Source organism: Mirounga leonina, unplaced genomic scaffold (assembly GCF_011800145.1).
Source record: "Mirounga leonina isolate KUSES-001 unplaced genomic scaffold, KU_Mleo_1.0 Mir_101595, whole genome shotgun sequence".
In the NCBI taxonomy this organism is placed as follows: domain Eukaryota; kingdom Metazoa; phylum Chordata; class Mammalia; order Carnivora; family Phocidae; genus Mirounga; species Mirounga leonina.
In genome coordinates, this window is record NW_023270158.1 from 7,641,841 (window position 1) to 7,656,587 (window position 14,747).

Below are 14,747 nucleotides of genomic sequence, written 5' to 3' on the forward strand. Positions count from 1 at the left end.
TGGCACAGAATGAAGAATGAACCTTCTAATGAATGATTCACCGGCACCCTTTCTCCTCCCAATCCCCACCTGCTCTCAAGTCTTCTTTACTCCTTTGGTGAGTAAAATAAAACTTCATTACTTGCATTACATGAACAAACTGTATTTATTTTCAATACCTAGAAAGTTGTTACTTTTATAGACCTTTTTTTTTTTTTTAAGATTTTATTTATTTATTTGAGAGAGCGAGAATGAGAGAGAGAGAGAGAGTACATGAGATGGGGGAGGGTTAGAGGGAGAAGCAGGCTTCTCGCCGAGCAGGGAGCCCGATGCGGGACTCGATCCAGGGACTCCAGGATCATGACCTGAGCTGAAGGCAGTCGCTCAACCAACTGAGCCACCCAGGCGCCCTATAGACTTGTTTTCATTGTTCAATTAATACATTGTTCCCTCCGCATTTGCATATCTTCGTTTGGGTTGGAATGCATTGGAGTTTTCCTATTAAGACTAATGGAAGTCTTTTTTGGTTTACTGGCTTTTCACTTCGCAGTTGAGTGTTCCGGAAAGATCACCATTGCCTGTCAGTTTGGCTCCGGAAGGTGTGGGGAGATGCGGAGGAGAAAGGAAAGCGGGAAGAAGTGGCGTCACGCTTGTGTGGGTGTCCTCTCCCTTGTGCCCGGGGAGCTCGGACAAGCTGCAGACGCGCAGTGCACGGCAGCGATCCCCGCACCGACTTTCCCTTTCCTGAGTTTGCTGTGCTGCTTGAGGCTGGGCCTTGGGCCTCAGTGTTCTCATGTGCAAACCAGAGATAAAAAGGCCTTTGCTATCAAGCACGTACATTTACCATGAGGTTAAAATGGGAAATGAACGTGCTATCCTTCTGTGATATATTATTATTGTTTGAGCATTTAGTGAAGGAATTAGGAGGCTGAAAGACCCCCAGATACTAGCATCTGAGTGTCCTGAAGCTGCCTTTTTTCTTAAGATTTTATTTATTTATTTGACAGAGAGAGACACAGCGAGAGAGGGAACACAAGCAGGGGGAGCGGGAGAGGGAGAAGCAGGCTTCCCGTGGAGCAGGGAGCCCGATGCGGGGCTTGATTCCAGGACCCTGGGACCATGACCTGAGCCGAAGGCAGACGCTTAACGACTGAGCCACCCCTGAAGCTGCTTTTTAAGAGTGAGTACCTGGAGCTGACTTGCCTGATTTTCATTGCTCTTATTTCTCCCTTCACTGTTATGGGCCATGAACTGTAGATGCTGGGGCTATAGCATTGAACTTGATGGACGTGATTCCTGACTTCATAGAGCTCACAGTCTAAGAAGTACTGTGGATTCAAGTCTAAAAACTCTTGGGAGAATCTCTTCCTAGGAGCCAAAGGCCTGCTAAGATGTGTTATGGAATAACAACAAAATGACATCAAGAGGTAATGAGCACATAATATCTACAGCATACTATGATGTCATAATTTGGACAAAGGCTTATGCTCTGCTGCCTTTGGGGCAACATGAAATGAGCAGAAAGTGATGTAGGATGTGTTTTGGAATAAGTGTAAACCTTGGAAGAATCCCACGCTAAGTATATTAAGACCTGACCCAGACCAGCCAGACAGGACCATGAACACGTGGCCGTGTTATGCTGGGCTCAACAGCGTCTGCTGAGCTCTGGTGTGACCCACAAGGCCACGGGCACAAGTTTTGCATGAGAACTGTGCTCTACTGGTTTTCAGATGAATCCTCCACCCCCATTCCCACTGTCCTATGAGCTTCAGCAAAACAAAAACAGGTAAGGAGTAACTGTGTTGTGAATCCATGACATTTGTATCATTGGCTAATAAAACCCATAGCATTGGACTCTCAGTTGCCTTTCCCCATGAGGAAAGCAGATTTTCATAATTTAAATTGTTAGCATAATTAAACAAATCAAAGACCCAGTCATTAACTCAGTCTTTCCAGGGAAACCAATTGCCTTTGATTTTATCCTGGAGAATCCGCTGAAATGGGCGTTTTATGTAAACACAAAACTGTACTAAGCAAAGGCTGCCTTGGTGGGCCTGGAGGGCCAAATACACGGGGGGCACTTTCCATCAAAAGATGCAGGGAAAAAACTTGTACCGTTTCTTCTGTGGTTGCTAATAAGCTTAATTTGAATGCTTACCCATCTTTTATCCAGTTCTTAGCACCACAGAGAGGAAATGCTTTTTTCTTTCTCCTTAAAAAAAGTTCCAGTCCAAACCATCAGCCTCTGTAGGTTGTCTTAATTGCTACTTTGCACTGCACTGGACTATGACTCTGATTTTTGGCACATGCCGTCATACACAAAGTTCCTAAAATAAAATGCTCCAGGACATCCCAGGAACTCTTAGAGGGCTTTAAAAAGGGACTTGCACACAGAAACAATAGCTTTGATGGAGACAGTTCAGGCGAGCAGAATGATTAGTGCAAAAGAATTACGTGATTCATTGAGACCTTAAAGCGGGTCTGGAGAATCCCTGCCACCTAACTTATCACAGTTTGGGGGAGTTTGATGAGAATCCAGTTTTGATAAAGACAATTGTTTTTTCCTCCCAAAGTGACTATACATTTAAATAGCTAAAACATCTGTTCAGTCACATAGTAAAACATGTACACTCAGAACGCCTGAGAGAAAAGCCTGCCAAATCATCGGTTGAGAGGGACTTTGCTGGGGGGCGGGGGGAGAGCACCAAGATAAAGCAACCACTGTTTGTTTTGTCTGGTCAGGGGGAAAGCCAAGGCAACCAATATTTTGGGTTTCTTTTATTTCATTTGTGAAGAAATATTTGAGAAAGGGTAGTGAGGGAAGATTTCCTGACAGGATTTTTTAGGCTATTAGTGGAAGAGCAAGAGAACCTTGGATGTCAACGCCTAACAGACTCTTGAGACCAGCCACCAAACCACAAAAAGTGACCTTCTCTTCGCGTGGCCTCTACATCCCTCCTGATGGAGGCAGAAATGGGGAGCAGCACGGAGACTGGAAAGACGGCCAGTAGAGGCACTCGAATCGCCCTGGCTGTGTTCATTGGTAGCACCCTGGTGCTGGGCATGATCCTCTTTCTAGGTAAGTGGGGCGCTGGAGGCCAGGGAACAGGGCGAGTGCAGTTAAGTTTCCTTGAGCTTTCTTCTGGCAAACCTTGTCAGGATGCAGGTGGAGGGCTGTTTGCATGTGTGAGTAGGTGGTGTATCCTTAGCTTCTATTAAATATGCAAAAGGGAAAGAAGCCTTTTCTTTAGGAAGCTGAATAAATAAATACAGGCAAGCACCAAATGTATAGTCCAGACTGCCAAGTGGGCATAAAGTAGCTTCCAGCAGCTGGAGGATTCGGTCGCACTGGGCAAAAATTTTTTTATGCATTGTATCTTACATTTAGCAAAATGAGGGTTTATGAATTCATAGATACTTTCATTTATTTTGTGAGGAAAGACTTTACATTGTGATTAAAACCACACTGGAGTTTTTTTTCCATTTGAGTTTTGCTAATGTTTGCCTGAATGAATCATGAAATTTAACTTAAAAAAATACAAAGCAGTCTTTAAACAGGCACCTTAATGATATTCCTCAATGCCTTTCTAATCCAGTGACTCTTGGTGGGATGAAATTTTAACTCTGCCTTTCTAGATTTAAAAATTAATATGAAGGAAAACAGGTTTTCTTTCCAACATTTGAAAGGTATTGTGATTAAATTATTTTAATGACTCTTGGTGAGAATGATGTACCCAGAGAGTATATATGATGAAAAGCATATTCCTATGAATAGGAATGAGATATCTTGGAAAGGGGAGATGGATGTTCTAAAATTGCAGGCATTTTGGACCCTTGATTATTACCCTTTGTATTTTCCTCATACAGCCCATACTATTTCATTAGCTTGAAAGCTATATAGGAACAAGCCCCTATCCTTTTTTTTTTTTTAAAGATTTTTTATTTATTTATTTGAGAGAGAGAATGAGATAGACCATGAGAGTGGGGAGGGTCAGAGGGAGAAGCAGACTCCCCGCCGAGCAGGGATCCTGATGTGGGACTCGATCCCGGGACTCCAGGATCATGACCTGAGCCGAAGGCAGTCGCTTAACCAACTGAGCCACCCAGGCGCCCGGAACAAGCCCCTATCCTTAGGAGATTTGAGGTGCAGTCTGAAATGCAGCAAGCCTGGAAACCTTCTTTGGCTCGCACAGGTTGCAGGAGGCCATGTTTATTTTGGCAAGGGAAAACCAGTGATTCGACTTTAAAAGAGTTAGGGTTGTGTGGTTGAAAATCCTGCTAAAACCAGCAAACCATCTTTCCATGTTCTCTGTGACTGTAGATTTAGGAAATTAGATAGGTTTATTGCTTTCTGCTGCAGCTAAACCTCCTACTGCTGCAGCTGAATTTGTGGTGCTCAAAAACTTTCCTGAGATTCCTCGGCACTCGGGGTTTAGACATGTGTCCCATCCTGAAATTCAACGGAGAGAAAAATGATATGGCTTGCCCATATGGGAACTACATACTCTGTGGGAAGTGAGTACAAAGTTAGACTATTTGTGTGTTGTGAACACTCCCAAACTTCAAAATCCAAATGATGATGGTTTATGTGAAAATATGCACTCTTTTTAATGATGTTACTGCTGCTCGAAGCATTTGAAATTCCACCGTTTAAGAACGACTATATTCTGAGGCTGTTACATATTGGTTGGAATATTCTCTCTCTCTCTTTCTTTTTTTTTTTTTTAAGATTTTATTCGTTCATTTGAGAGAGGGACAGAGACAGAGAGAACACAAGCAGGGGAAGAGGGAGAGGCAGACTCTCCGCTGAGCAGGGCGCCCGATAGGAGTCTCGATCCCAGGACCCTGGGATCATGACCTGAGCCGGAGGCAGACGCTTAACCGACTGAGCCACCCAGGTGCCCCTAGTTGGAATATTCTCAATGGCAGCAAATCTTTGTTCCTCGAGAGGAGACGATTCTCTGGAATCAGCTCTAAAGTTTTTAGAGCACGGTAAAATTCTTGAAGCTGGGCAATGCTATGGTAAGGAGGCCCGCCTAAAGCAGACAAAAATAATTTGCAGTGTGCCCAATTACCTGGCTCTTACTGCAGATTTCTAAGAGGAGCGCTAATGATGTTAGAGAATAAAAGTGTGGCCTCTCTACACCTCCACTAGCCGCTGTGCTCGGCAGACTGGCAGCGTGCACACCACTCTGGAGCCTGAGCTTCTGGACTCAGAACTACTGATTCAGAATCTGCCTTTCCATAAGATCCCCAGCTGATTCATTTGCAAATTAAAGTCTGAGAAGCCTTGCTCTAGCTGACAGCGTCCACGTGGATGTATATAATCGGGGATATTTGCTTTCAGATAAATGCACATTCTTTAGTAGGTTTTTGTCCAACATCTCTGCACCATTTCAGACTTCCTTCCCCCTGACCCTTCTTCACTGCCTTGTCCCCCAGGTTCTGCCACCCACCTTCACCGCGCACTTAGTGAAGTCCTTGTCTGAAAATCTCCAGGGACCTGCAAGGCAATGCTCTTTGTGACAATGTTCTGGTTAAGTCCTCTTCTGGTCAAGGCGCTTCCTGGTTGATATTTTCCTGTCTGTCCAAATTTAGGCACATGCCTGCAATTTCTAGCATCCCTCCTTACCTCTTTGTATTTCCGGCTCTGGGCTAATCTCTTTCCCAAACCTTAGTTCTCCTACGGTAAGAGTGACTGCCACCGGCCTTGGGGTGGTCTCAGAGAAGCTAGAAAACCAGAATTTTAGATGACAGGTATAACCATATGCCTATAAGTAGTTTATTTTAAAGTGTCCTTTCCTCTCTTCCTCCTTCCCCCCATTCTTCCTCGCCACAGTCTATTTCTCAGATGTCATAGTTGGCAAACTTTTTCTGTAAAGGACGAGATTGTAAATATTTTCAGCTTTCTGGGCCATCCACTCTCTGCTGCTGCAAGATGGCAGCTCTGTACACAAATAGGCATGACTGTCTTTTGATACGATTTGATTTCTGAATACTGAAATTTGAATTTCAGATCATTTTTATGAAACATGATTCTTCTTGTGGTTTTTTTCCAACCATTTAAAAATGTAAAAATCATTTTTAGCTCACGGGCCGTACAGAAACGGGCAGAAGACTGGACTTGGCCCATGGGTCATAGTTTGCTGACCCCTACTTTATGGTCATTCTCACGCTGTCCATCTGCGGATGACTCTACTGCATTCTGAGGGCATTTCTACTGGTTATAGAAAAATCTAAAATGGGGCGCCTGGGTGGCTCAGTCGTTAAGCGTCTGCCTTCGGCTCAGGTTATGATCCCAGGGTCCTGGGATGGAGCCCTGCATCAGGCTCCCTGCTCCGCGGGGAGCCTGCTTCTCCCTCTGCCACTCCCCCTGCTTGTGTTCCTGCTCTCGCTATCTCTCTCTGTCAAATAAATAAATAAATTCTTTAGAAAAAAAAAAGAAAAATCTAAAATGAGAAACCAAACTGCTCCTTAAGTTTTTTTAAAGCACCTAACCAGTAAAAAGTAACATTTTCCATTTTTATATAAAAAATATTCCCCTTGTTGTCCCAATTTCATTCACCCACACCTTCACATTATTTGGGCCTGTTGATTCTTCTTTATTTGCAGGATCTTAACCCCACCCCCCATGGATATAATGCTCTTCCTCAAGGGGTTAGGTCTGTCTGCATCCCAATTTAATTTAAACCTCCTTTTTACTCATATTCAGATAAAGATATCTAGTTCTGCTTCCTTAGAGGGCTGGGTCAAGAATTCTTTTCCATGAAAGCAATAACTCCTTAAACTAACCATTTCATTAGCTTTTTAAAAAAATAAGGCTAGTATCAAGATGGTACTGTCCAGAATCATAACAGTGTTACTTATAATAAAGTTTATTTTTCCATTATAAAAAATAATACAGGTTCATTAAAGAACATTTGGTAAACACAGAGGTAGACTGAAGGGAATATGTCCCCCATGGTTCCATCACACAGGCATAATGAAATATTCAGTACTAATGTTTACGCTGCACGTTTATATTTTTATCTAACTTTTCTTTGCTCTTTAAAGAAATCAAAACACCTTTATGCTAAGGTTTTTCTTTTTCTTTTTTTCCTTTTTTAAAAGATTTTTTTATTCAGGGGCGCCTGGGTGGCTCAGTCGGTTAAGCGACTGCCTTCGGCTCAGGTCATGATCCCAGGGTCCTGGGATGGAGCCCCGCATCGGGCTCCCTGCTCAGTGGGGAGTCTGCTTCTCCCTCTTCCTCTCTGCCACTCTCTCGCTCTCTCTGCCTCTCAAATAAATAAATAAAATCTTAAAATAAAGATTTATTTATTCACTTTAGAGAGAGAGAGAGAGCAAGCGGCAGTGGGGGGTGGGAGGGAGATAGAGAAGCAGACTCCCCACTGAGCGTGGAGCCTGATGCAGGGCTTGATCCCATGACCCCAAGATCACAACCCGAGCCAAAATCAAGAGTCGGACACCCAACCGACTGAGAAACCCAGGCACCCCTAAGATACTTTTCTTAAAAACAGACCTGAGGTGTGCCATTGGCAATTTTCTTATATCTGTAATGTAACACAAGTAAAAAGGCTGTTTGGAGGATGGCAGCAAAGAAAGGAACAAAGAAAAAGCAGGCTCCTCTTAGAATGTGGGTTAATAAAAAATACAAATTGCAATACTGGCAAGAGATATACAGGTCTTCCATCTCTAGCGGAAATATAGGTACCGCCGTGCTTTCTTACCCTGCTTCTCAGCTGAGGATGCCACAAAAGGCCTTGGCTCCCCCTCACCCCCCACCATCCATCTCCCCACGGCCACATCTCCAAATGATTCCTGATTTCTGCTCACAGAGTACAGCAATAATGAATTTCTGTTAACTTCCTTGGCTACCAAAAATATTTTTGAAATCTAAACTCACATCTGCTAATGCCCAGGTGCTGCCCGGAGTTTACAAAGAGGGCACCCTTCTGTACTTCTGCAGAAATCCATTTAGATAATATTGCCAGACAGATGGGGAAAATTAAGCCCTTGGTGAAAAGCTAATTCCATCTTGCAGGGTTTTTGTTTTGTTTTGTTCTGGTGGAAGTAGTTGGAAGCTTGGTCCACAAGCCACATCTGTCTGGTAGCTAGGCTGAGCTTGGTGGGAGGAGGGTGTGTGGGGTACAGGGTGTATCATGACTCTCTTGCTAGATGACTGTGTAACCCCCCCCCCCCCCATCTACGGACGGTCTAGATAAGATTCAGAACTTTAAATGCCACACATGCTCTTTTTCTCCTTCCAGTCTGGATTTACTCCAAATGACATAGTTGTAAGTTTCATTTTATCCCCATCTCTAAAACAGGAACATAGTTGTAAACAGAAAGAGTGAAATTATGAGACTTCAATCATAGATAATTGGAGATGGAAGAGACTTTAGAGATCATCTAGCCCCGTGGCTCTCAAACCCCGTGTGCATCAGAATCACCTGGAGGGCTTGCAAAAATGCAGATGGCTGCCCGCCCCCCGGCCAGACTTTCTTTTTTTTTTTCTCAAAGATTTTATTTATTTGAGAGAGAGCAAGTCAGAGTGAGAGAGCATGAGCAGGGGAAGGGCAGAGGGAGAGGAAGAAGCAGGCCTCCCCCCGAGCAGGGAGCCCGATGTGGGGCTCGATCCCAGGACCCCGAGATCATGACCTGAGCCGAAGGCAGACGCTCAACCAACGGAGCCACCCAGGCGCCCCCTGCCCAGACTTTCTGATTCAGGTCAGCGGTAGGGCTCAGTAATTTATCTTTCTTTTTTTTTCTTTTAAGATTTTATCCATTTATTTGACAGAGAGAGAGACAGCGAAAGAGGGAACACAAGCAGGGGGAGTGGGAGAGGGAGAAGCAGGCTCCCTGCTGAGCAAGGAGTCCGATGCGGGGCTCAATCCCAGGACCCCGGGATCATGACCCGAGCCGAAGGCAGACGCTTAATGACTGAGCCACCCAGGCACCCCTCAGTAATTTATCTTTCTAAAGAGCTGCCAGGGGATGCTGCTCCCGAGGCCTGGGCACCCCACTCTGAGAAGCACTGGTCTGATTGTATCCACTCATATTCTAGAGAACCCAATTTCAGAGCAGTGAGTCTCACCAAGGTTACTTAGCTTGTGACCAGAGTCTGGTTGGGTGATACTGAGCCAGCTGGATTTTTGAACTCCGTGTCAATGCTGAGAAGGATGAACTGATACCACATGTCTAGCCTATGTGCCTGACTGTGGGTTATCTGACGGTGGTCTGCTACATGCCAGTCATTTCTTTATTTTGGTCTGTTTTTTCAGTGAGTCAAGGTTTCTTAAGTCTCCAAGCTAAACAGGAGTACTGCTTGAAGCCAGAATGCATCGAAGCTGGTAAGTCCGTTTTCCATCCTGTGTCTAGTTATCATAATGGTACCTTGGGGAGAGGAAGAGAAAACAGGTGGTATTTTTAGTATTCTGTTTGCTTGAGGTTTACCAAGGATGAAATGCAATTTTGATGAAACTTTCAGTTTACCTTCAAGTCTCAGTGTGAAATTGTGGAGCATTGGTTTCCTGTTTTTTTCTTCCTTGCAAAAAAACAGCTGTGGGGTATTCCAAGTCATTATAAGGAAATCCGGAAGGGGCTTGGAAGGCCTAATGGCTTTTCTTAAGACCCGAACAGAGAGACCATCAGCCTTCCTATGGCCTCAGCTGGATACAGGTCCCTGTTTACCCTAAGCAGTCTCTCTGTATCATTTGGTCAGTGGATCCGACCTGTCTGCCTCTGAGCAGGGATCCTCCATCAATCTGTGCTTCCACTGTCACCTGAAATCACTTTGGGTCCTTACAAGTCAAACTTGAGGTGACTGGATCATGTATCAGTGGGTGCTCCACAGGGAATATGAGTGTTTAAACTTGCCTCAGTGTTGGCAGAACCCTTATATTCCCTCTACAGGGAAGAGGGAATAGGGTTAGGGCCTAGATTTGCAGGACCCAGATTCCAGCACCCTCCCCCTCTTCTTTAAGTGGGCACGAACACTAGTATATTTTCCAAGGGGCGAGTCATAAGGATTAGTTAAGCACATAGCCGTTTCACTTTGCTCTTGGTCTTAAGAGATTAATGAATTAATTTGCCAAATACTTATTCCAAGTCAGGCACCAAGTTAGTAAAGTTGAATCACCTGGTAGGGGAAGACAAACACAAGGTGATCAATGTGGAAGAAAAATATCGGCTGATGGTAATGTTATGCAGAAGATTAAAATATTCAAGTAGAATAATGTGATAGCAAGTGACAGGATGGCTAGAGTGGAAAGTCTGAGGAAATGATGTTGAAATGACCCTGAATGATGAGAAGGGACGTGTTGTGTGAAGATTGAGGAAAGGCCTTTCCAGGTATGGGGGAGAACTGGGGCAAAGGTCCCAGAGCGGGAGAACTTACTGCATAAGGGGCAGAGTGCAGGTGATGAGGGTTAGTGGGGAACGCAGGTGTCAGCGAGTGTGGGTTTTTCCTAAGTGTGCTCAAAAGCCTCCAGAAGGTTTCAATAAAGACAGAGACATGATCTTATTAACATTTAAAAAGATCTCTCTGTGGAGACCTAGACTCAGGAGAGTCGTTTTGGGGTGGAGAAGAAACCATCGGGAGCAAGATGGAAGAAGGTCGTCAGGCGGGAGGTTATTTCAGTAAGCCAGATGAGACGCGATGCTTTTTTGAATTCCAGAGATGGAAATGGAAAGGCAGAGTGTAGAGGGTTTTGGAGCCAGGCGTTTGCCGAAGGATTTGAAGTGAGTTGTGAGAAAAAGCAGAGAATCAAGGTGATGCTTAGATTTTTGGCAGTGGCATTTGTTGAGATGGAAAAGACTCAGGCGAAAGAGCTTTTAAATTCAGAGGCCTTATACAAAGATAAGGGATTAGACAATTGTTATTTTTTGTCCCATTTTTGTTGTTGTTGGAATTATTTTTTAAAGACTTTATTCGACAGAGACACAGCGAGAGCGGGAACACAAGCAGGGGGAGTGTGGGAGAGAGAGAAGCAGGCTTCCCGCCGAGCAGGGAGCCCGATGTGGGGCTCGATCCCAGGACGCTGGGATCATGACCTGAGCTGAAGGCAGATGCTTAACGGCTGAGCCACCCAGGCGCCCTTTTGTCCCATTTTTAAGTGATCAGTATGTGTTTTTTAACCAGGCATTGTTAAGTGACTTACATATGCTCTCATAAAATCTTCATAAGAACCCCATGATGTCAGTGCTATCACCAGGCCCAACTACAGATGAGGATATGGAGGCTTCTGGAAGCTAAATAATTTGCCCAGGGTCACAGCCTGAGTTAGCTACTGGGCTGGGCTTCAAGTTCATGTCTGTTTGCTCTCCATCAGGGCTTTGGTGCAATAAGGCCATGCCAGGTTACTCTTTGGCCTTGGTGCTGTCTTGCCTTTTTCATAACAATGGACCTACTAGTGTCTGGTGACTAGACAGCTGTTTCAGCTTCTCCATCTCCTCCCGGGAAGGTTGAGAACAATTTGGGAATTCCCATACCCTTTCCTGTTTCCAGCTTCAGCGGCTGACCTAGGGTTTCTCAATGGAAAGTGATGACTTGAAGTGGAGTGGGACACCAGGTGGAACTGTCAGCAGGTCACGGTTTAGACTTCACGTCACCTTGTGATTTTGCTGTGGTTGGGTCCTTGCAGATGTGTGAAAAAGATTTTTTTGAACTAAAACATTTTCAATTTGCGTTTAGGCAACTTTTTGTATGGAGAGCCACTTACTGTACGGGTTTTCTCTTTATTACAAATCATAATAATGCAAGAGTAAGACTTACAGAATGTCATTTGATAATGTCGTTTCCTGCCAGCTAGTCTGTTTTGCCTTGCTGTTGTTTTTAATTTTCACGTTGGTGAATGGCTTTTTAATATTGAAAAAAAAAATACCGATTTTTCCGTTTCTGTGACAAAAGGCTCACCAAGGATCCATCCTCTTCAGTGTAACATGAGCCTCACTGTGCTTAGGGACCTGCAGAACAGCTGTTAGGTACTCACCGCATAAATGTGTCCCTGGGAAGGTCTTAAATGAAAAGCAGCGCAAAGGCGCCGGGGGGGGGGGGGGGGCGCAGCGGCTGCGTGCGTGCGTGCGTGCGGCGCGGGGGCGAGGGGGTGTGCGCATGCCTGGTCATGCAGGACGGAAGCTCAGGAGGTGGAAGTGTTTGATCCTGTCTGGACCATTTCTGAGCAGGTGCCACCCCTTTGTGAGATGCCTCCTCTCCATACATAGCTCTCTTTTCCTCCTCTTGTCCATTTCCTCTTCTCCTAATCCCTCTTTCAAAATAAGAGGTGGAAAAAATTGCAAGGAAAGGGTATGCTAAATAGGGATAAGGGCTGACAGGCTGACTTGGGTTTGAAGCATGATCTGGCTACTTAAAAGCCACATGATCGTGGGTTAATTGAATAACCATCCTAAGTCTCTTGTTTACCATCTGTAAAATGGGAATACTGTTCTTACTTAGCATTCTAGGTGTGAGAATAGAAGAAAATAATGGTGCTGGTTGTAGTAGTATTCCAGGTCCACAGTGTGTGATTCTTAACCCCAGACCCAGAGAACATCGTAACATGTCAGTTGGCAAGACTGGACCCGATTTCAGTTGTTGTGATGGCAAAACTAGATCTTTCATGAGACTGTTGTGGACTTTGTTTATCCCACCTAGGAAAATATGCATATATTTCCTATGGAATTATTAATGTGCTTACTTCAGGAGTGCCACTCCAGACATTGCTGTGGTCTATGCACTGTATTAGTTTTCTAAAATCTGAAAATTTATGAGCTCTGAAAAATAACTCAAGAGTTTCAGATAACTATTTGTGGACTAGCAAAAATAATAGCAAAAATTTGTAAGGTTGCCAGCTTTAGCTACATACATACATGTTCAGGATGCTCGGTTAAATTTGAATTACAGATAGACAATAAGGCTGCTATTTTTTTTTTGTATATGTCCCCTGCAATATTTGGTACATAATATAAAAGCTGCCATTGATATGAAATTCAAGTTTTATTCGGCATTCTGTATTTTATCTGGCAACCGTATTTATTTGTCAGTGTGCCTGACACTCTTCTAAACACTTCATGTGTATTTACTCATTTAATTCTCATGAAGCTCCCGTGGGTTGCGATTATTATCCCTTGTTACAGATGAGGAAACTGAGAGGTTTAGTAACCTGCCCAAGGTTACATAGCTTTTGCATGGTGTTGCTGGCATTTAAATCCAGGTGGTCTGGCTCTAGATGATGCTGTACTTTCTGAAAAGGGCTTAGCATAGTTCCTGGCACAGAGGAAATGCTCAATATTAATGATTTTACTATTAACACCACCCTCTCCCTTGAGCCCTGATTACACTTAAAAGCTCAGGCTGGTACATGGGGTGTGGTGCCTCTAGCTCTAAATAAACACTAATAGGAGACCACGTAACCACTGACCTTCTATGCAGTAACTTGAGAGGACACATAGTTGGGCCTTTCACAGGTTTCTTTGATCATCGTATTTCTTTATTAAAACAAGTCTCTTTGAGTTTTCTCTATGGAACTGAACAGGGGGAAAGGAGTTGTGGTGTCTTGACAACTACGGTCCCTTGCAATTTGAAGTCTCAGTTCTGCAGAAAGTGCAGCCCTGTGCCCAGCTGTGAATGATGAATGATGAATTAGGAGGTTGAAACTAGAGTTTTCCCACTTAGCGGGCTGACTTCCACATTCTCTGTGAGTGATGTATTTCCCCACTCTGTCAAGGCTGAGGTCAGAGCTGATCTTGCAGATTTTGTTGGTACCTGCAAGAATACTGAGGAGATGGAGAGGACATATTTTAGGTTGGGGGCAGGGGGAGGTTTGGGAAGGCGGCCAGAAGACCGTGTGCTTACGTGAATAAAAATGTGTGTGAGGGTTCTTCTGGTGACTGTAAATATTGTGTGGCACTGACACTTGTATGATCATTGCCCCTGGGGTGTCCCATAGCAGATTCGTTCTGTGGTTGCACAGCCAGAATCATAAATACAAACAAAGATTTGGTATGTCCTAGCTTATTTGCATACTAATATGATAAAATAGTAGCAGTAAGTAAAATATAATTGGAGACCACTGAATTCTCGAACATGAAAATATTAAGCCAGTTTTAAATTGATCAAACTTCTAAAACCAGTTTATTTTACTTTTTTTTTTTTTAATAGAGCACAAGTTGGGGGGTGGGGGAGAGGGAGAGCGAGAATCTGAAGCAGACCACACTCACTGTGGAGCCTGATGTGGGGCTCAGTCTCCCAACCCTGAGATCATGACCTGAGCCAAAATCAACAGTTGGATGCTTAACCCACTGAGCCACCCAGGTGCCCCTCTAAACTAGTTTTTTGCTTTGATTTTTTTGGAAAGGGGGAAAGTGCTGGGGATTTTGAAGTCCTGTAGAAACTTAGGATATTTCTATATCATTCACTTTATGAAGGACGAAAAGCTGTTGAAAATTTGCATAGCAAGTCTAGGCTAGAAAAATATCTAGCCTTAGTTTTGAACCTGGAGGACACATGTAACCAAACTGATAACCAGCATATATAAATATATGCAGATGATACTTTTTTTGGCAATTCCTTCATATTTAGCTGAAAACTCATTGGGTTTTCATTACTTCAAATAAATATATTCTGGCATTAATTAATGTATGAAAATTACACAATGTCATCTTTCCAATGTCATTAAAATATTGGCTGCCTTTTTTTTTTAATTGGTGCATATCTTTGTGTTTGAGTGGTAGCCAGCAGTTGTATGACAGTTGGAAGAGAGTTGGAGCTC

The 14,747-nt window shown here is 43.9% G+C and overlaps 1 protein-coding gene across 1 annotated transcript in view; it reads left to right on the forward strand.

Moving 5' to 3' along the window:
* Window positions 1–1,083: 1,083 nt before the first annotated feature.
* PHEX (phosphate regulating endopeptidase homolog X-linked) overlaps window positions 1,084–14,747 on the forward strand; it is a 217,000-nt gene continuing 203,336 nt past the window's right edge. Inside the window, exons 1-3 of the mRNA XM_035000704.1 lie at window positions 1,084–1,159; window positions 2,816–3,058; window positions 9,261–9,329. Coding sequence (XP_034856595.1) covers window positions 2,941–3,058; window positions 9,261–9,329 — 187 coding nt within the window. The 5' untranslated portion in view covers window positions 1,084–1,159; window positions 2,816–2,940. The remainder of the gene's footprint in view (window positions 1,160–2,815; window positions 3,059–9,260; window positions 9,330–14,747) is intronic.